General features: G+C 38.5%; 2 protein-coding genes across 9 annotated transcripts in view; one reads left to right on the top strand and one right to left on the bottom strand.

Annotated features, from left to right (window-relative positions):
- CLCC1 (chloride channel CLIC like 1) overlaps positions 1-4,679 on the top strand; it is a 16,444-nt gene extending 11,765 nt beyond the window's left edge. For 7 of the 8 annotated variants that reach the window (XM_075711476.1, XM_075711471.1, XM_075711472.1 and 4 more), the window contains 2 exons: positions 213-459; positions 4,639-4,679. In XM_075711476.1, coding sequence (XP_075567591.1) covers positions 213-440 — 228 coding nt within the window. In that variant the 3' untranslated portion in view covers positions 441-459; positions 4,639-4,679. Of the gene's footprint in view, positions 1-212; positions 460-1,609; positions 1,799-4,638 lie in introns of those variants that run through there. The other variant, XM_075711469.1, reaches the window with a different exon arrangement.
- Positions 2,027-21,567, bottom strand: GPSM2 (G protein signaling modulator 2). The gene is made up of 14 exons (XM_009484285.2): positions 21,302-21,567; positions 14,728-14,949; positions 12,396-12,531; positions 11,770-11,912; positions 11,534-11,657; positions 11,136-11,251; positions 9,957-10,112; positions 9,028-9,136; positions 8,496-8,625; positions 7,823-7,893; positions 5,577-5,753; positions 4,621-4,783; positions 4,267-4,484; positions 2,027-2,592 (listed from the first exon to the last, which is right to left on the bottom strand). The coding sequence occupies exons 1-14, from the start codon at positions 21,361-21,363 to the stop codon at positions 2,428-2,430; spliced, it is 1,992 nt and encodes a 663-aa protein (XP_009482560.1). The 5' UTR covers positions 21,364-21,567; the 3' UTR covers positions 2,027-2,427.

Raw genomic sequence — 21,567 nt, 5'->3', positions numbered from 1 at the left:
AGCAGTGCTGACTTCTCTACAGTTTACAGAAAATTAAAAAAAGCGTTATACTCTAGATTGTGCTTCTTTAAGTGTACTGTTTCCCCAGGAAAAAAAAAAGCGCAGCAGTCATGCTTTGGGGGAGTTCGGCCCCTTGAGCTGAGATGTACCTGAAGCAATAGATGCCGTCGCTTTGGATTGCTTGATTAATAGCTTATTATTAATTTTTACAGAATAGATTGCACACTCAGTCTGAAGTTTGTAGACTAGAAACTATCACAGCTGAAAACCTTACTGAAGAACATGCTCTTGAGCAGCAGAAACAGGAGACAGGCAAAGCAGAGCGAAAGACTGGAGAAAATTGTGAGCCTAATAAAACCCTAGAAGGGAAAAGTTCTGCAATGGAACCATGTGAAGAGAAGAAAAAGAGCAGTTCACCTGACTCACAGGAAGGAGACTAAGGAAGCCCCAAGCTCGGCTGTAAGTTTTGTCTAATCTTTAGTTGTCACATACGTAGAAAATGTAGAAAAGAGAGGATCAGTAAGCTGATGAGAACTCATCTTTGGTCAGGGCATTAGTAAGCATAGCTGTAAGGTGGGGGTTTTAAAAACTGAGAGACTGAGTATATGTACTACTTCTGGAATTTGAAATAAAGGTGTTAAAGTTGTATTATCTTAACTAGCTAAGAAAACAGGCTAGTGAGTGCTGCTGCTTGTTTGAAATCAAGTTTGTGTAATAAGATTTGAGTAAAACTAGATATTCTGTGGTGGGAAAGCACTGATACTCTGATCTAGCAAACGTAAGCCTAACCAGGTAACTGTCAGACAGCCTGAAGAAAGTTGCTGATATTAATGTAATTCACACAAGACTAATTGCAGCTCAGCTGGAAGTCTCAGGACTGTATTTGTTTTATATTCTTTAAAATCACTTTTAAGTAAGTAGAATTGCTGCTTGTCACCTCAGTTTTAGGACAGCTTGATGATTGTCTTTTAGTTCAGTAGTTTGCAGAGGAGCGAGAAGCTGATGTATCAGACTTTTTTTAGGGTGATTCAAAGCTGAACAGAAAATAGGAGGCACTAAGTACTGAAGATGAGCACGATAAACTGATGATAACACATGGTTTTGAAAGAGTATTTTGTCATTTCTCCTTAGGAGGAAGACAGTTTCAGTAGAAATCAATTTTCAGTGCTAAAAAAGCTGCAAGAGAATGTTTGTAAAACTTTCGATAACTGTAAAATAGTTGTCATGTGGAACCTGTGTCTGTTTAACTATTTTTCCAATGCCATGTTACTCTGAAGCTAAAATTAACTGAATAATATTCTCTAGGGGTATAATATTGTAATTAAAAATTTACATGACTTCATTTGAAAATACCTGAAGTGAACAGTTTGCCATCTTTGGTGTTAAACTCAGGGGCTTGTAACTCAAGATAACCTACACTTAAAACAACATACAGCTCTCAGGGTTCCCAAGAATTACCTCAGTACAGGTATTCTGCCGAGGGGAGGGCCAAGTTAAACTGTTGTTCCCAAGAACTACCCCAGCATAGCACATCCTTATCAAGAGAAGTAGTGAGGTCAGGTAATAAGCAGCATACATACGTTTAACTTTTTAAATTCAATTACTGCAGGAATTGTGTGACATCCATGGTAGTTCATGCCAAGTACCTACCACCCCTGTGATTTCCTGGTGCAGGGACCGTACTGGTGGTGGACATGTACTACACAATCTACAGAACAGCATTGGCAGCTGTTAATTAAAAACAAGTATCTTCTCAGAAAAATTCTTCTGGTTGTAAAACTGTGCTGAGTAATACAGGAAACAACTAAATATTCCCCCAAACCCCCAGCATGTTTTGAAAAGACTATTTTTGTATTAAACACTAGGGTTTGATTTTTAATTTTTTTTTTTTTTAAATAAAAATGATTGCAGAAACACAGTTTGGAAGACGCAAAGACTAAGTACTGAAGCTATTTCTCTCTTTTTTTTTTTTTTTTTTTAATTTTTAAAAAAAAGTATAAAAGAAAACAGAACCTTTTTCCAGGGAGGTACAAACTGGGGGGCAGGGCGGGGGAATCAAGTTTTCTTTAAAAAGAACATACAAATTTAAGTCTTACACGAGATAGAGACAGCGGTAGGATCCTCACATCAGATATGAGAATACCCTGACAGGGGAAAAAATTAATGTTCATAGACTAGAGGCAGTTAAGAGGGAGAGACAGTAATCAGTATCTCAGACACTGCTAAAAGCAGCTGCCAACTGCAAAGAGCAGCAGCAACTCATAACTACTGATCATAAGTGTGAGGCTGCTGCTATTTATACAAAAAATTACTAGAGAGGAGATAAAACCACTAATTGCAGTCTTCTGTAAAAAGACACGTATGTTTTTCCAGCAAACAAAAATGATACCTAAGATGCTACTGTACAGTATGTGCCCGTTTGTTTCTTCAGCTAGAATTCGGTCCCTTTATAGTTGAGGGTAAATGAACTCTTTGTTCATCCATTCTCTTAGCTTGTGATCGTAGGATCAGGCTGAAAAAATCCTCATCTGGCACAGTTGGTCCTTTTGCAGATGACGGAGGAGCACATCTTTGATCATCTAGTCTGGAGCCCTACAGACAGACCAAGCAATAAAGCTGCATATTTACAGGAATATATATAAAATAAAATAAGTGAACAGTATACGTGAAAAATTACTAAAAGCTTTTGGTTTCAGATTTAAAGCTATTATAAGGATTTAATTTTTGTTTCAAGTTAAAAAAGTTACCAGTGCAAGTGTAGCTAAAATGGTTCCTCCAAACCACCTGTCCACACTATCCGAAAATAAAGCCTCCAATTTAGTTCTTGTTCATATTGCAGAATGAGATTGCGTCCTTTGTCCAGAAGAATTAGTACATGGTATTTCTAGTCTCACACAACAGAAACTATGTTTGTCTTCCTTTCCTTATACAGAGAGTAAAAAATAGCCACACTGTTGTCAGATTTGGAAAGGCAATACTGAGAACATTTTCCTCTGAACTCAAAAGACTCTGGTACATTTTAATCTCAGTGTTACAGAGCGGTTTGCTTAACACCTCTGAGATAGTTTCTGTGCTCCTTTCACACACCCATTCGCTCCTGGTCAGATTTTACACGTATCAGCCTATCACCCTAGGTCTGCCTGCAGACTGCAGCCACCTACGGTAGCTCTGTTGCCTTAGCTGAGATGAGTATTTCTCAGCAGCAGCAGACGACTGCTGCTGAGCTAACCAGAGGGTCACTTCAGAAAGCCATGGCTTTCAGTGTTCATTACAAGGAGCTGCTGGACCTTGGACAGAGTCATTTTTGAGACAAAGTGTCTCAAAAGTCAGCTGCGCTTCTGTTTAAAGCAGTAGCATCTGTAATGACTGAGGGGATGAAATTTTTCCATTCCTTTCTCAATAAGCACAGTCAGTCATTGTGTTACATTTGCTACATATAGTGCACGTGAAGAGACAAAATCTTACCATATTAATCTCTAGATTCTTTGCTTGACTCAAAGAAGTAAACAGCCAAGCTGCTTAAACAGAACATGGTATTTCATCAGGTTGATGAACACTGTCATTGTAGACTCAATTGCAGGTGCTGCTTCCCACCCAAGCTAACATACTTACTTACCTTTGGAGAACTCAGTATCTGAATTTTGTATTTTGAGATCCTTATCAACCCATCAGGTAAAACACCAAGTCTTGTTAATTAAATTCTTTTTGGTCTAATTGGTATATATACCATGCTCTTAAATGACAATCAGACACCTCACTTGTGTATTGCCATGAACTATTTAAACGTAACATAATTGGAATGATGATCACTATCACCACTGAAACTTTGATACTGAATTCTTTCATTTGATAAGTTAGGATGCCTGGTGTATCAGGTGCCCTCCTAACAAGCCAGACCTAAATGCTTTGTCTTAAAATGATTTTATGTACTCCTTTTAATAGCCTCACTTGTTTTCCTTCACCTTTTCAGCATTTGTTACTTTCAATGGCTAACATGGTATAAATATCAAAATTACACTAATTAGACACTGGATAATTTGGGGGGGGAACCTCAAAACAAACAAAAAAAGAAATTGTAAAAAAAAAAAAAAACAACCCACCACACCTAATTTTTTGTTCTCTATGTTCCTCCTTATCCGCAAAATCAGTTTGTATCTTAAAACACATGATGAACATGGTGACTTAATTGAAGAAACTAAATAGCAGGATGCACAAATCAAATCCCCAAATACTCAGAACCTGAAGAATTTTTTGTAAAAAAATTACCTGGCATTTTATCAATATATCAAAGAAGTCATCATCCAGTTCTCTGTTGTTACTTGCCATGAAGTGACCCAGGACTGACTGACTGTTGTGTTGGTTAAGACGAAGTCCAGGTAGATTACTAAAGCTAGCACGTTGGTCATCTAGCCGGCGGCTCTGTGAGCTAGCAAGTAGGTCTAGAAATTCATCTGTGTGGGGTGAGACTAAAGAAGTAGAAAAGGCTGGGGAGGAGGAAGAAAACAAGTTAGCCTAGAAGTAAGTTCCTTTCCATATTAAGTCTTGCATGCAAATACCTTTTTAAAGTAGTATTCATCAGGAACTAAAGTCAGATACGGATTTTACTTTAAAAAAAATTACATTTTCTCATTGTTTTAGGTGGAGTAGAGGATGTAGCCACTGAAGCAGCTGAGAATCTGTTCTTCTCCTGGAAGTAGTATCTCTGATCGTCCATCCTGTTACTCTGGAATCGACTCAGAAGATCAAAGAACCCTTCATCTGCCATTGTGTCTCGACTGTTTTTCTGAAGAGGAGAGAAGAGTTAGGGGTATTTTGAACTGAAGAGTACCTAAAACTAGGACAACTGCATCACAGTTTCAGTGCAGTAATATGTTTGATATTTGCGTATCTGAAATCCATTAAATGAATTTTTTTAGTCATCCATTTCTATAGGGAGATATATCCTAAAAGGAAATGCTAATAATACGGCAAGCGTTTTTGGAAGGCAAAACGTGCTAGAAACGTTTTGTTCTCTGAAACAGAAAGAAACAGCACTCTGATCAGTGCAACTGGAGTTACTGTTCCTCAGCCATGAATCCACTAAAACCCCAAATGCCCATGAAAGAAAAAAAACCCAAGAGCAGCAATGAACAGTTTCCATTGTCTCCCCAGGTCTATGGTCAAAAGCATTCATCTCTCATCTAGATCAAATTATTCAGTTCTTTTATTTTTACCTGACTTCCGTCAGAGTAATAAGAGTGCAATAACGTAAAAAAATGTCAAAAATATCTCCCACTGTCTGAATCAGAAAAACTGTATTTTTTTAAGTTTGAAGAAGCAGAGTATAGAAGAGACTAGAAATAGAACACATGTGCAAAGCTGTAACTTCAGAAAATCCACCATGAAAAAATCTTCCAGTAGTGCGAAAAGCTTAAAGCTGGCACCACCCATGAGACAGCTGCAGAATGGCAGACTCTGCATCATTTCACAGAGCCACAGCGTTTAAATTAAGTAAAACCGAAATGGACAGCTGCAGGATAACTTTGATCCAACAAAGATTAGTAAAGGCTATGATCTCCACAGCTCGCCAAACCTACCCTCTGAGAGTTTGGAAGTCGATGATCAATAGAATTACTGGCATCCTGCAAAACTTTGGAAGCGGTGCCGTTTTTGTACTTTTTGCCTTTTAGTCGATTTACAAAATGTAGTTTTGCTGAAGGTTTGGCAACCAGTGGTTTCTGTTTAGCAAGAATCTCACTGTTCCAGTTCTGAACCTAAGAAAACAAGAGTCAGGAAATTAAGCCTTCTTATTTTAATTACCTATACTGTTACCTCTTACTTGCCGCTGCTTTTCCTCCCCAAAATGAAGCAGCTTTACATTAATTAGTTTATCCAACCACGAGGATGTGAAAATTTAGGTGTTGGTTCTATTACTTGACCTGTGATGATTAAGCTCTTGTTACATGAAGTAGGTTAGTACTGTTACTGATCAGTCTTATAACCGAACTGTAGTGTGACACTTGATGGATTAAAAGGTGGTCAAATAGTACGTTTAATCAAACACACTGAAGTTTTCCTTGCTGACTACAGGGCAGGAAATGTAGTTAATGCGAATGCTAAAATGCAGACGCAGCTGGCATTTCCCACCTGACATTCTTGTAATTGGAGAGAAAAAAAAAAAAATCCATAGTTTGACAAAGCATTAGAGCAAAACAAACGCTTATACAAACCAGATACTCAACCAGCCTTCTATGAAGTCCTCGATATACACAAAATTCCCAGTAAAGATTGAAAAGGAAGAGGGAGAAGAATGCCAGCACAAAAGCAAATAGCAATAACCCTCTCGTTTCACTGAAGAACAGAATGGATGGCTTCATCAACCTGACAGATTTTCCCTAAATTCTCCTCCAAAATGACAGAATTATCCACAAAACTGACAGCTTTATCTACAACTGACAACTGACAAACAAAATAACTGAATAAAGCGCCATTTTTTTTTCTTGATTCAACATCAGAAATTGTGAACAGTCACAAATCTTTCAGCAACGCTGCCTACCCAAATGGATTGCCTTTTAAAGGCTTGTTTAAGATCAGCACACAGATTCCACCTCCGAGAAGATGGCATCCTGTACAATCAAACCATAATGCTGCTGTCATACATTGTTCTATATATCAAAGACATTTATGGAATGAACTTTCAGAATCTACTAAATTAGTATCTTGAAAAAAGCCTTTTATAAGAGCTAAGCTGCAATACTAGGTTAATACTCGATTACAAAATCCACGTGCAACATTTTAGTATATTTAGGGCACAGACTATCACAGGCTATGTAGTTTAAAAGATACCACAGATAAAGAGATTCAGAGAGTAAGAAAATACAGCTGGTACTGGCTAAGCTTAGAGGTTCCCTGCAGAGAAATCACCCTGGACTAAAGCCAAGACCTTTTTAAATCGGTATACAGAGAGGCTCGAGCATCAGTGCTGACTTCAGCTGTACCAACTGTCCAGATGTAAGCTTTGAGGTTTAATTTCCTGTTTGATAAACATGATGGCAGGCTTTGCATCACTTGAAGAGATGGGAACTAAGTATCCTAGTATGGAGGGAAAACCAGCAATTTCAGTCTGCCACTGGAGTCATTTATGTAGAACTGCCAGCCCACCATTTAAAGGCAGACAGAATTTGAAGGAAATCTCTCAAAGACTGACACAAGGATGTTAATCAGGAACTCCCAGCTCCAAGAGATTTCTCTGAGCTTGGGGCGGAAGTTACTTTACCTATCTCTCTGTGACTCGGTTTCAGCATTTCGGAAATAGCATCCTTACTCAAGATGGATGTTGAAACTCCTAATGGCTTGGAAGTTGGTTGAATTCCCAAAGTGAAAAACATAACATGTATTTTAGGTGCCTATAAAATGACTGTAACCAAAGAACGTTCAGAACAGCTGAGCTATTTACTCTGAAATCACTTCCATGCTGCACCCTCAAACCATGTTTAAAGAGATGAACAGAATTCCTTTGATGCACACTACAGGACCCCATTCTTTCTTACTTGTGAGGGGAATAAAGCAAGCTTTCCACAAGCCTTTACAACATATGTAAGATGCTGACTGTTACCTACATGACGAAAGTATTATTTGTTAGAATTGTTAGACCTGCGTTTACCTAACTCTTAAGATCAACTAAATTAAAAAGGAGATGCGAATAACACATCAACAGTCTGATGAGTTCTTTCAAAGTTGTTAAAGTATAAAACTTCTGACTATTCATAACCGTTTAAGTTAAACACTTAGAAACATTTCACTGCAATCTCACCAGCAGAACAGAAAGAAGGGAAGTGCCAACCTTTTCTGGCGTTAATTTCATGAGTTCCATGTTCTCCATACTGTGGCGGCGTCCTATTCTTGGTCTGGTACCTTCAAGAAAGAATTAAGTTCATCTTTTTATCATTAAGATTTATGGTGTCACCTTCAAAGCTGTGGCTGTACACATCTAAGGTCCAAGGTACAGCAATTCTGAGTTCCAAAACAGTGCAGTTAAATACATCAGCAAATAAATAACCAGTAGTAAAAGCAGCCTTCGAAACTACACTGATGTAAGCTGCGTAAGCTGCTTTCACAGGACACGAAGAAGGACCGCGGATCCTTGAACAGAGGAACATCAAATGAACTGGGTTCTAGTATAACCCCCAGTGTCACTAAGATGGTAGGAAGAAAAAACGGAAAGACCTAATTTGGCAGCAAATAGACAGATCTCCTACATTTAAGAAAAAAAAAAAAAGGGAAGGCAGAATTAGAAAAATCATGTCAAGAAACTTAAGCAGTAACCTGTGATTCACAATGTAATTCGTCTAGAAAAGGAGCAGCTGAGGGGATCCAATACTGCAAAAACAACCTTTTTTGCTGGTGGGGGAAAAAAACTCCAAGCATACTCAGCCATCTGTAGTCAGAAAACAATGCAAAGAACAGATTGTTTTTGAAGTTCACTGTTAGAAGGTATTGCAGAAATAGGCACGTACCATTCAAACTGTTGTCTACCACGTGGCTTTCTGACATCATGGAGTTGTTTGTGCTGTAGCTTAATCCAAGAACCATTTGAAGATCTGAGAGATTAAGTCTAGCAGTGAGTTCCCCGCTTCTATCTCCTACCTGCAACCAAGTAAAATAAGCAGTTCTATTACTGTAACAAAAAAATATACATGTAAATATAAAGCAAACCTTGTCCCCTAGATTTCTGGGAGAAAAAGGCTGAAAAAGGTTGAAAACAGAGAATCATCTTTTTAATGAAGTATGTAACAACAAAGCCTAAAATAACCTCTGCTAGGCTATTAACTTGAATTCCACGCTGACATTATCAGAGGTGGCACAAGAACTAAGGAGCTAGTTGCAGTGAAATATGGCTGAAATAGTTTGGAATCAACTATCTCAGAAGTGATTCAAAATCCATTCCATTATTCCAAACTACATGCATGGACACACCTCCATAAAAATCACTGCATAAGCGAGAGCAAAAACCAACCAGCCAATGTACGCAGAGTGTGAAAATCATACCTCTCTTGAAATCTCCAAGTGCCTTTCTGCAAAATGCATAGCTTGGTCATGGTTTCCCAGAGCGGTATACGCATTCCCTAAACTCCAGCATGCTCTTCCTTCACCAATTCTGCAAAAAATAAATACATTTTCAATTATACCTTTACTCGCTGAACACTAGGGGTCAGGTTTTCATAATATTGCCACAGTAAGACTGCTGTGCCAAGAAAAATGAAGGCCATCATCAGAAACCGTTCCAACACCAACATGTTAAGTATTGCATTTAAAGGAGCATGATCTGGGTATAACCATAAATATGAGCAAATCTAATCAAAATTTTAATTTGCAAGCTCACAGCAAACATAAGTCACTCAGTTTTACAAGCATGGAACATTTTATAACCTACTTTACTTTTCCTCAGATTCCATGCCTTATTATTCTTCATCCCTTCTGCTCATTGAGTTAGAAGAAATGCATGTAAAAGTTGTAAAAAATTTTAGTTGTACCCAACGTCATTATAAAAAAAGGCCTCAGAAATCATGACTATAGAATAAGCATTGCTCGCTACTGTGTTATTCTCCTTTCCCCATCCCTTCCCATCTTCTTAACTGGCGGAAAAGTAGGAGATGTATTCTTGTGAAGGTATGCAAAATTATTATAATCTAGTCAAGTAATGAAAAAAGAGACATCTGCTTTTCCTTAATTTACAAAGATGCTGACAGAAGAAGATGTAGAGACAGTCATTCATCAATTCCTCTTTCATCTCAGACTCATTAGCTGCAATACTTTCATGAGTAATTTTTTTTCCCCCCATGTGAAAACTGTAGCCCAGCATTGTAGGGAATTCACATTAATTCAGCTGTCATATACAGAACAATGACAGCAGAGTTAGATGTAACAGGATTTGGTTTAAGTGTCATACATACGTTAAACAATCTCTTAGGGCTTACTTATCACTTAATTCCTGAGCAATCACAAGGTGTTTCAAATGATAATCAATTGCTTTTTCATAGTCTTGAAGTAAAGTGTATGTGTTCCCAAGGCTGTAGCAGGCCTGTGCTTCCACAGCTCTGTCTTTAAGCTGTCGAGCCAGCTGTAACGTCCTCCTGAAAGAAAGGGTTAGTCACCTCAAAAATCACTGTAAGGAAAAGTTTTTAAAAGTGTACTTGCGCAACTAAAAATCAGTTATACAAATTAAACAAATTTGGACACCAGGCTGGCAAATTAGCTGCTAATAAATTGCTATCTTGCAAACTCTTACAAGATTTTAAGTGTCTGTCTTCCACTCCCCTCCACTGCAACCTATTTCCATTTACTTTATTAGAGAGCAGACTGATCCCTCAAACAGGATCTTCTAATTTTAGTTTATTGCTTCATCAATAATTTAAAGCAGTTTTCCTGCCAGTATGCACTTGAAACAGTTTAGTACTAGCATTAGAATAAATACTGTATATTCTCCATGAACATGAGCCAGACAGACCTATAACCAACCATCAAGCCAGCCTGCCCATGCTGGATAAGAATAATTTGAGTGCTAAGAGGAATCTGCTCAGTATTGAGGCTTTTTTTACCTTTTCAAAAAGAACGTGTAAGCTCTGAAATGCACATAAGATGATAACAACACCCATACTGTATCTTTGCCAAGCTTGTATTTTCTGAAGTTAGAAATCAAGAAGAAAAGTCTTGACTGAACATACAGACTAAGTGTGTAAAATCATGTTGAAGTGCACCGCCTATCTCAGCTAGCGAGCATACCCGAGACAGCTACCCATCTCAGGTGTATTCAAGTTAGACCATTCCAGAACTTCCTAAGAGCTAAGACAGTAATGCTCGATTCTAGAAAAAAGGGGAATAAATGCCTATCAACAGAAAGATGTCTACAGTGCTGAAAATTATCTATTTAAAGTAACAAAGTTAAAAAAATAGAAAAGGTTAATGCTGCCCCTCCCTTGAAAGAACTGGAATAGTTAAACAACTAGGGAAAAATGTTATTCTGGCTAAACAAATGCAGCTCTTTTCTAAGTATATTTTGATGAGATAGCTGTTCTACAGTGAGCTAAAGTACCAGGCACAACAACAGTCAACTGTACAAGAGGAGGTATAATTATATTTATAAGCAGTCAACTAACTTGTAGTATTCAGAAGCGGTTTCAAATTCACCCAGGAATATGTAGGCGTTTCCAAGATTGCTGTACGCTCTTCTTTCCGCTGATCTATCACCAAATTCTTTTGCAATTAGGAGACGCTTAAAAATGCGAAATAATTGCGTTATTTACTCAATTTTGTACTTTGTAACATACATTTGCATACAGAAACGCATGCTAATAGTTTTTCCACCGTGCGTCTATATCTGTTCTTTAGGCCAACAATGCTTAAAAGAACAGCCAAGCTTGAAGTTGCACCATTAAGATTTAAAACGTGTGTTAAAAAGCTGGCAACAAGATCCAACACAATACATGTGCTTAAGATCAGGAGCAACTGGTGATACTTTGCTAGAACAGAATTCCTTACTAGCACATTGTTGTACCTGATCATGGGCCAAAACTGCACTCCTGAAGTTACCCAGAAGATAGTGTGTGTTTCCCAGATTTCCAAAGGCACGTCCTTGTGCTGCTCTATCACCCAACTCTGTTACTATTGTCAGGTTTTCCCTGTTTGGTGGGAAGTGAGAAGGGGAAGAATAGTGACTTTGTATCTCCCAATATTGTAATGAACTAGATAACCATATCCTCTCAATCCCCAACATTTAAAGCTACTACTTACTCATAATAATTTGCAGCTTTTTGTAAAGCATTTTTCACATCATCTGGAAGTTCCCCTGGATCGTGAGTCCCAGCACTAGCCACATTTTTCCCTTTAGAGTGATACACATTTCCCAGATTATACAGTGCTCTTGCTTCTCCAACCTAAACCAAAAGTAAAATAAGGCATTAAAAATGTATGCTTCAAAGTCTTGTGTCACAACAACCATTAGTACAATCCACAGATGGGAAAAAAGTTTGTTAACTAGTTGTCAAGACACGCTCTGCCCATTCTGAAGATGTTCTTATCACCCACCTTACTCCCACCCAGTCACATCCCTCAAATTGTTTTGCATACTAATTCCTTTTGAGGTGCAAGATACGTAATAATTCTAGAGGCCAATCATTAAAAATGAAATTTAAAAAACCCAAACAAACCACAAAACAGGGTAATATTTATTAATCTGGATCTATAGTCTTCCAGGTGCAAACAACTATCTTAAAACTAACAGATTCTTACTGTCTTGAACAAATAATTGAATATTCAGTATTTACTTCCCTCTGAAGGGTGGCACACTCATTACCAATACAACAGGGTTCAGTAATACGTATTAGCAGTTTACTTCCAGATTCCTAAGCAATTCTTACCTTATCATTAAGCTCTCTGGAAATATCCAGATGTCTTTGACAACAAACAATAGCTTCTTCAAAATTTCCAAGTACCTTTAAGGTGTTGCCCAGATTCCCACTAGCTTTAGCTTCTCCCAGTAGATCTCCAATTGTCCTGAAATAGCAGAAATAAAGCACCCAGTAAATAGTGTATAATTTGAAACCAAGCAGATGATCAACGTATGGTAGACAGAGGAATTTATGAAAAGAGATTACAACCATGTAAATGCGTATGTATTCAGTTCACTGTATCTAAAATGTACTCCCATAAACATTGTTCAATCTGTGGCTACAGGCATTTAATTTTGTTGGTGCTGTTTGTGCAACTGCTGGTATTCATGGTATTGATCGTCTACTTAAAATTAAAAAAAAAGAAAAAAAACCCAACCCAAAACCAAACCAAAACCCCCTCACTTCTTTTAGGAAAACAATAGAGAGAAAACTCTTAATGATTATGTGGAAAGACAGTCCCAGCATTACAAAGAGAGGCTAAACTGTTTCTGCCTTTTATTTGACTATCATAGTCTTACATTATTTACAAGACATACTGGTCTCCCACAAAGCTGAGAGGTAATACTACACTTCTAGATTCTAAATGAGACTAAGGCAAAAGACTGCCACCGAACCACTCAAGACTGATACTTGGGAAATAACACAACAAAACAAGTTCCCACAAGGTTACAGCACTTGAGCAGATTAAGGCAGGGGGAATAGATTTGTGCCTAAATTGAGGTTAAGTACATTAGGTGCCTGTGTCTTTTATCGGATCTATACCAAATCATTAAAAGTCAGATGCATAAATAGCATATGAAATGCATAGGTTTTTTAGATTTCACAATATTATATTATGAGTTTTTGTGTTGGGTTTGCGTGGCAAGGTTTTGGTAGCGGGGGGCTTCTGGGAGAAGCTGCTGGAAGCTTCCCCCGTGTCCCACAGAGCCGATGCCAGCGGCTCCAAGACGGACCCGCCGCTGGTCAAGGCCGAGCCTGTCAGCAATGGTGGTGGCGCCTCTGGGATAACATAGTTAAGAAGGGTGAAAAAACCACCGGGACACAAACTGCAGCTGGAGTGAGGAGTGGCAATATGTGAGAGGAACGGCTCTGCAGCCCCCCAGGTCAGTGCAGGAGGAGGGGAGGAGGTGCTGCAGGCACGGAGCAGAGATCCCCCTGCACCCGGGGAGGAGCCCAACTGGAGCAGGGGATGTGCCCGGAGGAGGCTGGGACCCCGGGGGAAGCCCACGCTGGAGCAGGCTCCTGGCAGGAGCCGTTGCCCCGTGGGGAGAGGAGCCCAGGCTGGAGCAGGTTTGCTGGCAGGGCTGGGGACCCCACGAGGGACCCACGCTGGAGCAGGGTGCTCCTGAGGGGCTGCACCCCACGGAAGGGACCCACGCCGGAGCAGGGTGCTCCTGAGGGGCTGCACCCCACGGAAGGGACCCACGCTGGAGCAGTTCGTGAAGAGCTGCAGCCCGTGGGAAGCACCCACGCTGGAGAAGTCTGTGGAGGACGGTCTCCTGCAGGAGGGACCCACGCTGGAGCAGGGGAGGAGTGTGAGGAGTCCTCCCCTGAGGAGGAAGGAGCTGCAGAGACAACTGTGTGATGAGCTGACCCCAACCCCCATTCCCCATCCCCCTGTGCCGCTCAGGGGGAGGAGGTAGAGAAATCGGGAGTGAAGTTGAGCCTGGGAAGAAGGGAGGGGTGGGGGGAAGGTGTTTTAAGATTTGGTTTTATTTCTCATTAGCCTACTCAGTTTTGATTGGCAATAAATTAAACTGATTTTCCCCAAGTTGAGTCTGTTTTGCCCGTGATGGTAATTGCTGAGTGATCTCTCCCTGTCCTTATCTCGACCCACGAGCTTTTTGTTCTATTTTCTCTCCCGTCCAGTTGAGAAGGGGAGCGATAGAGCATCTTTGGTGGGCATGCAGCCACGGTCAACCCACCACAGTTTTACACAGAGAAATGCGAATGAGTTCCATCTAGTTAACAAGAGTGCAAGCTTAACATTCTGGAGAAACAGAAAGACTGAGTTTTAGAAACAGGAAAGGGTAAAGAAAGGGTGGATTTAAAGAAGCCAGTTAATTATCCACAAACCTGGTGAGGCCTCAGTCAGTTCTAGGACTATGGTGCTAGACCGAGTATTTGCTCCCAGGTTAAAGAGCACTCAAGTTACCTGCCAGACCCCTCTGCCATCACCACATTCACTCATTATCCGCTATTAATAGCAGGGTTTGGTAGGAAAAGAAAGAGCCAACTGCTCATCTCTGCAAGAATGGGATGAAATGGAGAACATGGTTAAAGACAGAAACAAGATTACCTTGCAAGAGTTAAATCATGGTGATGGTATTCCAAGGCCTTTGCATATTCATGCAAGTAGAAATAGGCATTGCCTAACTGGCTGTAAATAGCACTGAGTGTTTTTAAATCTTCAGTTCCAACCTGAACAGCTGCTTCAAAGAAAGATACACCAGCTCGGCAATCTCCTGCTTTACACAGGCGCTCACCTTCCAAAGCCAGCTCTAGGCAGGAAGCCTCCATCCTGCACAATTTAAGTAAAAAGAAAAATGGTCATTCTAAATGTAGTACTTTGTCCAATAACCTGAGTTCTGAAGAGCTTATTTTACTCAGAGGGTCTCTATTTGTTTAGGACAGAGAGTCAGCACCACAGTACAAGCAATAAGCTTGGTACTATAATATTACAGAAACTAATGTTGAAATGGAAATTGCAACTTCAACAGTGATGAGGAAACATAACATTAGAACAAATAGCTTCAACTCCCCCCCCCCCCCCCCTTAAGTCTCAGGGAGGAAATCCAAACACTGCTTTGTCCATATAGAGCACCTGTAGGATACAAAAATGCAAAGTTTTCACCATCTAGATAATTTCAGAAAAGTGACCTAAAAATCAAGCTATTCTTGGCAAATACTGATGCTGACAAACATTAAGTACTTCTATTTTTAGGTTGATACCATAGTTACCTGCAAAACATCTTATAGAAAAAAATATTAAAATTCAAATATTCCTGTGTGTCAAAAACCATGACTATTTTTCCCGAAGTTGTTTCCTATGGAATTCAATGCTCCTTGGCACTTCACCATTTCCTACAGTGGCACTGCTACGAAAATCTCGGAGTGTAAAGAAAAAAGATCTAGATTGAATTAACAACAAAATGTATGTCAATTCAAGTTACTTAATTGAGATGCCATCATTCCAGAAGCCACTGGAATATTTTTGGTTATTATGAGCAAATAATTGTGTAATTATACAGTTACAAAATACTGCAAGCAATAAAAAAAGATACTCATGAATGAATTTATAGCAGAATTTGCAGAAGATTATATTTTGAACAATGAACACAGAAGCTGTTAGAGGACTGCAGCTGCCAAAAACGATTCATATGTACTTTTGCTACTGTGAATTCACATAACATTTCAATAAGTGTTACTGATGGTATACAACCATTTCCTATTTTCCAGTTCCAAGACGCAAGGGAGGTAGGGGAGAGGAGGATGCAAAGGAAGACGACTTCAGGGTCTTGATCTTGAAGCAATATGGTTCTCTATTTTTTCAAGATACACGCATTTTAAAAAGCTTGCAAAAACACCATCATTCTACTTTTAAAAGATTTTTCAAAATAAAAACTCAGTAAGAGGCATTCTGTATGTATTTAAAAAATGTTTGCTAATATTGCCAAAAAGTGGACATCAACTTCATAAATTTTATACTGTTTTGAATTTTTCTTCAGGATGAAGTAGGTATAAGGGCTTGCCCTCCAAAACAGAACATTTTATGTAATTAAAGATATCCTCATTACATCATCATTTAATATTTATCTGGTTATAGTAATAAACCATTTAGAATTCTATTGCTCAAACCGTTTCCCTTCATATGCACAGATCAGTGATAGCAACAATCAAATGTTTGCTGTTCCAAAAGTTGTTTTAATGGCAACAGCAGAAGACAGCTGTTTTGACAAGACATAGCGATGAAGCATTTAACATACCTGCAATGTTTATGTTTCTTAATTTTTCTAAATCAAAGAAAAAAAAAAGGGTTATACAATAGGTTATACAACATGCTACTCAAATCTGAGCAAATATTTTTGAAAAATCCAAAGACCTTCAGCAGAACTAGAAGAATTTGGATCATAAATAAAATAAGCTACCAACACAAAATAGTACCATACCTGCTGGTCTTCGACATTCCACAATTTAAGCACAATGAGATAACAGACATATTTAACTTTTGCAATTAAAAATACTGTATGCTTGGTAGCTGGTAAAGATGCAGACAGCAAATGATAACTCAGGCATGAAGTTCTTCCCAGGCCCAACTTCTCAGGTTGGATATCCATAACACATGCAGTATTTTTAAGTTTGGAAACTCTTCTCAGAGAAGTTAAAGCATTCCTATTTGGAGGAACACACAACCTGTCTTTTCTTGCATTGTGCATGTGTTGAATGTATGACAGAAAAAGGCAGAAATGATTAAGTACAGTTAAGTACAGGCAGAAATGATTACACCATCAGCAACTGAAGGTTTAAGACTTAAAACACTTCATTGGGTAATCTTAATCCTATCCAAAGAGGTTCTCTCCGGGCACCTCATGTTAACTGACACATCCAATTAAAGTGACGGCTAGAAAATATGGTGCTCCTTGGTGCAAAGATTTAGACCATTACACAATCACATTCATTTCTTTAAATTTTTAGCTTGAATGGCTAAAAAGGGTAGAGCTTTCAGCAAAATGTGTATGTGACATAGCAGTCAAAATGCTATACTGGACTCCAGTTTTGTAAGTCAATTCATCCCGTTAAAAAAAAGAAAAAAAATCATGTTTTGATTTGCAACTGTGATGCATCAGCCACCTAATATATGAAGAAAAGGCACAGTTTAAAAAGGCACAAAGACGATATCAGAGAATGCTATGGACTGGTAATATTCCTGATATACTACATTCAATTAATTTCACACTAGGCCAACAACTGTCAAACGCCAAGGCAGCATTACCGTTTCATCGAGGAACTTGAAGCATAATCTGTTGACTTTGCAACCCCAGGCTTAAAATAATTTATAAAAATTAAAGATTTGGGGTTTTTCATACGGAACATCAATAACTATGAAGCTAAGGCTTACACTCAGGCTGATGAAAATCAGCTATTATTACAGAGTGTTTCAATTCAACCAGAATTACAGGAAGTAAATGGGAATCGGAATTAGTCATTGTTTGAGTAAAAAAACCCCAAAATTTAACACTACTCTTGAGCGCAACTCTAGAAAGGTTGTGTTAGCAGGTTGCTAGAATCTGTACAGCAAATGAAAACTATCACTCCATTTTGACCCATTCTTACTGACCACCTACAATTTCAAAGTCTAAATAAGCTATATAAAAAAAAAAAAAAAAGAGAAAATGAAAGACGTATTTCCACAGTTGCCTGTACCCAATAATAAAATTTTATTCACATTACATAAGAGCTATGAAATCATTTAGTTATTTTAAAAGTTTGCTAGGCTTATCCATCAAGTACCAAAACTGGACTCAGAAGAAGTCTGGGGTTTGGTTTTTTATTCTTCCCCCTCCATTACTTAAGTACTGTTATGGATTTAAGGACTGTTATGAAAATTAACACAACTTTTTACAAAAAAAAAAAAAAATTATATATGTCTTCTCTAGCCAAAAAAACATCACCTCTTAGGAATGTTTTAACTGTCACTACTAATGGTTAAATACCATGTCAGCAGACTAGACAGGGCTAGGTTATCAATGTTTTAGGAAGTCATTAAATAGTTACAAGGAGAATAGGAAACTACTTTCTCTGTTCCCAGGGCTGAATTTAATTACTTATTTATTCAACGCCCAACAGCTAAACAAAAGACACAGTGAACCCAGAGAGATGAGCAGAGAACAAGGCCCCATTCATCTGCGTACTTCTAATGAAATTCTGTTCCTGCTAAACAGGATAATGTTCTTCCAGATATTACCATGGAAATACTCATACAGGGCTTTGTTTTGTTATTCTGTTCATAGGTGCCTGGACCTGTTCTCTGAAAGGTGGGCATCTCCTGAATAATTTCTCATTTGTAAAACTACCTCAGCCTTATCTGTCCCTCTAAGCTTTTCATCTTGCCTGGCTCCCTTTTCCTTTTTTTGTTTCTCTTCTCTTTTTTCCCTTGTTCTTCTCTGACCTTCTTCACATTCTCTTTTCAACCTTTGTACTTAGAAGAACATAAACGCTATGCATATGCCTCCATCCTAGCCTCCCTGTTTTTCTCTCCTGTTTTGGAGTCTCCCTTCTTTCAGCTGCTCACATCTTAAAATAAAAACGAGAAAACCAGTAAGAAATAAGGCAATAGAAGGCGGCAAGATCACTCATTGATTACTACAGTCTTCAAAGACAATTAATTTAGTTTTACTCTGTTCAATTCCTACTAAGAGGATTTTTTTTTCCACTGAGGGGGAGTGGGACTGTCATGCAATTTGCCATGAAACACGTCGATACACATAACATACCTAGACACAAATAAAAAAAAAAGTATTATATCTCTTTAATTCAGATGCATAAAATCACTAATGCCACAGCATCCTATAATAAAGATCACATACTATTCCTGACTCCTGCCCTTATTCTTGATTTCTATACATAATGCAGAAGCATACCACACTGACCACTCCAAGCAACTTCACTACATCTCCACTAGACCACTGTGTGTAGTCAAACTAAATTTGATGGCAAACTTAGAAACAACACAACACAAACACACAAAGAAATCACACACCTGGCTCCGGCCAAGATAAAAGCAGTTACAAGTTTTTGGTGTATGAATTTAGCAGGCCGAGACAAGTGACTTCTAGAAATATTTACTCTGTAGATCACTTATTAGTCCCATTTATTAACAGCAGCATTCTATTTTCAGTCACTAAACAACATAAGAATAAAAAATAGTTTCCTTCCACCAGCATAAGCATTTTTATAGCTGGTGAAGTGATACTGTGGGGAGAAACAGCTAGCACAGTAAGGAACAGACCTGTAGTAAAGCCTTTCCTTAGGAGTGGGCCACCAGTTTCTTTTTAAAGACAGTTCTGTTGGAATACCAGTGGGAAGCAAAAAGCAGCCTGAGAGCCAAACAAGCCTGAGACCATACCTGTAGGTAAAAATTTTAAATACTGATAAATAACACAACCCTCCCCCCCAGTAATTTATGACCTATTCTTTCCTGTATCAAATTTTAAACTACAACCAAATAAAATCTTTCCAAGTTATAGCTATTAAATTAAATCATCATAAAATTCCAGTTCAATAGACTGAATTAATTTGCAGTTTAAGTTTTAGAAAAGTTTAATATTTAAAAAAAATTAAAAGGGATTATGCCTTGGTGTTTTTTAAGTGTTCATCAGATTACAGTTCTTACAGCAAGGTTTAATAAGGCCATCAATATTTTTATTGTTAATCAGCATCGTTCAAGCCTGTACTGAAATGCAGCATAAAGTAGTAAGACATTTTGCCCTGACTGTGCTTACCAATTGTTCTGAAGTTATTTTTGGCTTGTCAGTTTAAACCAGACAACCGGCCGTGCCACGTTCTTCATCCATGTACTTCTATAATAGTACCCTGAACAGGTCCTGCTTTTATTAGAGTGAGCAAGGACCTTCTACAGCTGTCTGGGGAGGACCGAAAGCATCAGCCATGGCATGGGTAAACAAGTTACAGGAATGCTGGGAGTTAGATACATTCAAGAAACACTTAGCACAGAAGGAATATCATGCTCACACACTTAGGGATTCCTGGTGTCAAAGCCACCATATAAAGATTTCAGCAAAATAAAGAGAGCAGAGAGTAAATTATGTTTTATTTGCTAATTTTCTACCTCCTGACCATGAAAATGCTCCTCCTGCTGACTGCACTGCTAACCAGAACTAACACTGTACTTCTATGAAACAGAAGTGCAGACCAATCTAACAGCAATCTAATGCTGTCAGAACGTTTTCAGAATTAACTTTAAGCTGTATCATGTCCTGTCTTACAAATAAGGGTAGTGCTTTGCTCCTGTTAGCTAGCAAGGAAAAGGCCTCCAAAGCAAGGACGAGCAGGGGAAAGGGTGGTGGTGGGGGAGAACACAACAATGATCATGCTTTTTATTTGTTTTTAAAACAATCATTTCAGTGTTCCTTCCTACTGAATTAGCTGCAAGATTTACCCCTCCAAACAACAGCCATCCAAATACCATGCGCTACACAATGCTTCTGTTGTTCAGGTTCATTAGAGGGAGTCTGCAACACTAACATGTTTTCCCACGTCTGTAAAGGGGGTTGCAGCAGAAAAACTGTAAAAGGTGTCAGAAGGGAAAATCGCAAACCCCCTTGACTTGCAATAACAGTACTATTTTAGTCCAAGGTATCAAAGCAGTTTTTAATCTATCAACCAAATCTCTTTATTTTAGGCAAGGAAAACGCTGCTCTAGATGACAGCGCACCTAAAAATTCATCACAGAAGCGATAATGGGACAAGTACAGAGAACTTTAGCAGACAAAACTCAACAATTTGCATATGCAGCCCAAAAGCTAAAAGAAGAGAGAGCAGGTATTACCATGCAGGGATCATACTTCATATCATTCTAACAGAAATACGAAGAAATACAGAGAATCACGTGCTGTTCTGCAACTGCACACAGTTCCAATAATATACAATCAGGTAATTATATTAATATAATCTACTATATAACAAAAGTGAATTTGCATAGTTCAAAAATCAAGAAAAGAAAAAAAAAGTTATTTTAGCTTTCAGTTTCAGTAACACTAGTAACAGAAATATCAAACTATTTGTTGCAACTTGTTTAGTTTTCTATTATTGACAGCACTTACTCATCCATACTAAAATTAACACAGTCTTACCTGTATCGCACATGAAAGGAATGATCTTCACGCATGCTTATCAAAACATTACTTTCCTCCATTGAGTTGCATTATCAGTAGAGAAAATAATACTGTTTTGTAGTAGGTTAAGTACTTTACTACGGAGAATTGTTGTCAGAACACCATTCCAGTTGGTATATTAATAAGCTGGAGTAAAGATATCCTACGCTCCTGTTGAAAAACTCTTCTTTATTACTACGGTAAGGAGGTCACTGTCAGACACATCTTAAACCTTCAGAAACGTG

Source organism: Pelecanus crispus, chromosome 5, assembly GCF_030463565.1.
Source record: "Pelecanus crispus isolate bPelCri1 chromosome 5, bPelCri1.pri, whole genome shotgun sequence".
NCBI classification, from domain to species: Eukaryota; Metazoa; Chordata; class Aves; order Pelecaniformes; family Pelecanidae; genus Pelecanus; species Pelecanus crispus.
The sequence above is the reverse complement of the archived record's forward strand: the minus strand, read 5'-3'. Positions and strand labels throughout refer to the sequence as shown.